We start from the raw sequence: 3,996 nt of genomic DNA, 5'->3' as shown, positions 1-3,996 counted from the left end.
ACGACATCTTCTTGATCCAGTCATCTATTTTTGGTATTTGGGTTGTTTATTTGTTTTGCCTATTATAAATAATGCTGTGATAAACACAGGGGTGCAATATCCTTTTGAATTAATATTTTTGTGTCCTTAGGGTAGGAGAGGAATTGCTAGGAGAGGAATTGCTGTCTCCCAGTGTAACTTATCAATTGCTTTACAACTACAAGGAGACTGAGTACCGTGCATTGTTTTCTGTTTCAATTCAACAAGCCCCCTCTCTTTTCTCCGAGCAGGGAATTTTGCATTTCGCTGCAGTTATATATAAATAGTGCCTCTCAAGCAAATTTTGGAGGTGTCATTCAGCATAGAGACCAGACCCATGTCCAGTACGGTAGGAACATGTGGCATGCTCTATAGTTACCAATAATGTGTATATGACTTACACTCGAAAACCAGAGTAGAGAGAGATCCAGCGCACATGGGTGACCAACCATTTGCAACAACCATCGGGTGTTGTTGTTGCAGGGAGTATTTTTGACTAGGAAAAGCTTTTAGAGGCAGACTTTGTGATCTTAGGTAAGTTACCTAACTTTTATAAGTTTTTGCTTCCTTTTATACGAAATGGCAATAATACCAACTATCTGACAACTGCTGAAAATTAAGAAACAGTGTAGATAAAGTTTGGGGAGCTTAGGAAGAGTTCAATAAATTAGATTGTTCTATTTTTATTATAATTATTAAGATGTAAAGTCACTATTCCACAGGCTAGCTTTTTTAAACCAAGTGTATCTTTCCAGAAACATTGCAGAGGGGCCATTCCTGCCACTGTGGTCTCACTCTCTTTGCAGAAGTTTCTGATCAAGGTCTCACGGGAATCTGAGGGTGAAGAGTGAGGTGGACTTTAAGAGTCATGCATCCCTGGGCCATTGACTGGTCAATGGGGGTTATAATAACAGAAAGCTTTTCTTAAGAAATAAACACTGAGAGCAGTAATAATTCCCCATAAAAGGCAATAATAAGCTCTTGCTTTCAATTTAAACCCTGAAATAGTGGCCATTTGCAGCATTAGTCATAAATAGCATTCAAACTTTACTCCAAACAAGCTCATTATTAAACAAAGAAGGTTCTAGACTTCATTTCCTTGATCAAGAGAAAACAGAAGCACAGAACTGAAGTTTTGTGTAGTGTGTCATGTCTACATAGATTTCTTCAACAACTGAGCATTCCTTTCCCAGGGAGCTGCCTCCTTAATATCATCATGACCACAATATTAAAAACAGCCTGCTTTCTTTCCAACCTTGCTAGCCCTCATAATTGTTATTACATTCTCCTTGAATTTAATACAACTCTATCCTCACAAGTCCAGTTGCCTGCTTGCCAAAAGTCTCTCCATAGCGTCTGAATTCAGATTCCATTTTCATTGACACACAGGACTGACCATCTAAATGATACCTTATCCCAGAGGGTCCATAACAAAAACAAAAGCCAAATACAGTCATAATACCCATCTGGACTGACACTAATCCCAAACCAAGAGCAAGTTCTATTTCTGAAAACCTCAAAGATTTTCAGGGGATTTATGTTTACATGGGAAGATAATATCTTAAAAGAAAATCCAGAAACATTTCAGGAGTCACCCTGTAGATCAAAATATAGTTTGTCAATGTGATATTTTAAAAATCAAGAATCAGAGTTTGAGTTTTAAAATCAAAACAATTTAAATGTTACCTTATTTTGTGCAGTAGATACAAATACAACCTATAAATTTTGCTTTTCTTTTCTTTATTGGAAGATTCTAATTCCTCAGTTGCTCCTTGCCAATGTATCTGATTTAATGGATGTCGTGTTATCATTACAAAATTTAAAAATTGAGCCCCACTCCTTGCCCAGCAGGCAAGTTTGGGAAGCTTGAATGGATGAGAGAGTGGACGGAAGGGCCATGGGAGGCCAACCACTAAGCTAAAGATCCAAAGAGTTGATGATCCTCTGTGCCAATCAGATCATCAGTCAGGACACACCCAATAGTAGTTACCCTAACCAATCAATAATATCTGGAGTACAAATAGAGCCTTGGGGCTCTCACTCTACACAGCAGATGTCTCCCATCTCTGCTGCTTCTCTTAGTAGTGTATTTCAATAAATCCACCTTTCTGTTCCTTTCTCTTTGGTGAATTCTTCACCCCAAGCTGCCAGCCTACACCCAATTCTCCCCCCATGAAAATGGAGTCATTTGGTGATGTCCTTAAATTTATTAAAGGGGTGTCCTTTGAGGGATCATATTTCCTGAAGAAGCATGACCCTGGGAGAATGACTCGGCTAGTTCCCTGTGGTATGGGCCCAGTGGTGACAAAACAAATATTTAAATCACATATTTTGTACAGTATTCTTTTATTAGATTCCCAAAAATCAAGCACACTCCTTTGTGGAAGCATTTTAACACAAGAATTGTCTGGGAGAAACAGGTAAGTAAATTATATTATTTATTTGGGCACAAATATGATCCATATTTATCTAATTTTTCCAAGCATATTTTGCATTATTAATATGCCTTAACTCATGGTATTTACCATATATTTATCATAGGGCTGGACAGTATATAAGTGTGTATATATATTTAATTATATGTATGTATATATTTTTAATTATATGTATATAGGTATATGTGTATATGTATACATATTTTTTAATTAGCATTTGTAGGAGTAAGGCACAGTCTCAGGAGAAAGGAGGGGCAGTTGACTTAGACTCATTCTGTATTATCATTTCATTTGGTCCCCATTTGCCTTTAGACTTTCTTCAGAGAAAGTCTTTTTTTTTTTTTTCCAAATAGCCAGACACATAAAAGGTTTTATTAAACCTCTCATGAAAAATCTGCACAATCACCACAGATACAGATAAAGTCACTGCAGAATCTTTACTCCTTCTTTTTGCCAGCGCCAACATTGGCCTTTGCAGTCCCCCTGACTTTCTTCATTCTGTTCTTGCGTTCCTTTCGCTGTTTTCTTGAGGTCTTTTTCATCTCATAAAGGCCATGTCTTGCAAGTCTGTGTTTGGGTTCATTTTTCTTTGCATAATCCAAGGAATCATAAATCATGTCAAAGCCAGTTGTTTTGCCACCTCCAAAATGGGTTCTGAATCCAAATACAAAGATGACATCAGGGGTGGTCTTGTACATTTTTGCTAGTTTTTCCCGAATTTCTGTCTTAGGTACTGTTACCTTTCCGGGGTGAAGAACGTCAATGACCATTTGTTTTCGCTGAAGCAGACGGTTGGTCATGAATTTCCTAGTCCGGATAGTCACGGTGTCATTCATGATGGCGGTGGATCTTCAGACAGCCAGGAGGAAAAGAAAGTTACCCTAAACCGGCCAATCATATCAACGCACAAGGAAGGACCCCTCTTCAGTGAAAGTCTTTAAGAAGAGCAGAGCTATGTCAGTAAATGAACACTCCATAACAAGTATCTGAACTTGATAGATACTCTCAATGAACTCAATCTTCAATTCAGAGCATTTATAAGAAGGTGTTTTATGGGTAAATGGTGTCTTCTACATCAGTCTTTGTAAAATTAGAAGTAATTTCACACTTTGGGGTCCAGTTTGTGCTCTAAAGTCAGAGCAGGATTTTTATACCAGCTCTGCCACATTTGCCAGCAGTGTAACTTCGTACAAGTTGCTAAACACCTCTCTGGGCTCAGTTTTCTCATATGTAAGATGAACGATGCTGCTCTAAGGATTAAAAGAGATATTAGCCAGGATTCTCTAGAAAACTGGGACCAATAGACACTATACAGATACATACGAGATTTTCACGGGAAGTGGCTTATGCGGATGGATATAAAGGCTGACATGCCATCTGTAAGCTGCAGAACCAGGCAAGTCAGTGGTGTAATTCAGTCAAAGTCCAAAGACCAGAGAGCCAGGGGCTCAAATGATGTCTGAAGGCAGAAGCTCGACAAGTAGGAGCTTCCATGTCCAAGCACAAGAGAAGATGAATGTCCTGGCTCAAAAAGAGAGACCGA

At 38.5% G+C, this 3,996-nt stretch overlaps 1 protein-coding gene across 1 annotated transcript; it reads right to left on the bottom strand.

Moving 5' to 3' along the window:
- Nucleotides 1-2,821: 2,821 nt before the first annotated feature.
- Nucleotides 2,822-3,340, bottom strand: LOC119237899 (40S ribosomal protein S24-like). The gene has a single exon (XM_037501738.2). It carries the CDS (start codon nucleotides 3,287-3,289, stop codon nucleotides 2,891-2,893), a length of 399 nt encoding a protein of 132 aa, XP_037357635.1. The 5' UTR covers nucleotides 3,290-3,340; the 3' UTR covers nucleotides 2,822-2,890.
- Between the last annotated feature and the right edge of the window lie 656 nt (nucleotides 3,341-3,996).

Source organism: Talpa occidentalis, unplaced genomic scaffold (assembly GCF_014898055.3).
Source record: "Talpa occidentalis isolate TD23 unplaced genomic scaffold, MPIMG_talOcc4v2.1 talOcc4.11, whole genome shotgun sequence".
Classification (NCBI taxonomy): Eukaryota; Metazoa; Chordata; class Mammalia; order Eulipotyphla; family Talpidae; genus Talpa; species Talpa occidentalis.
Note: the sequence above shows the minus strand (reverse complement) of the source record. Positions and strands in the feature narration are given on the sequence as shown.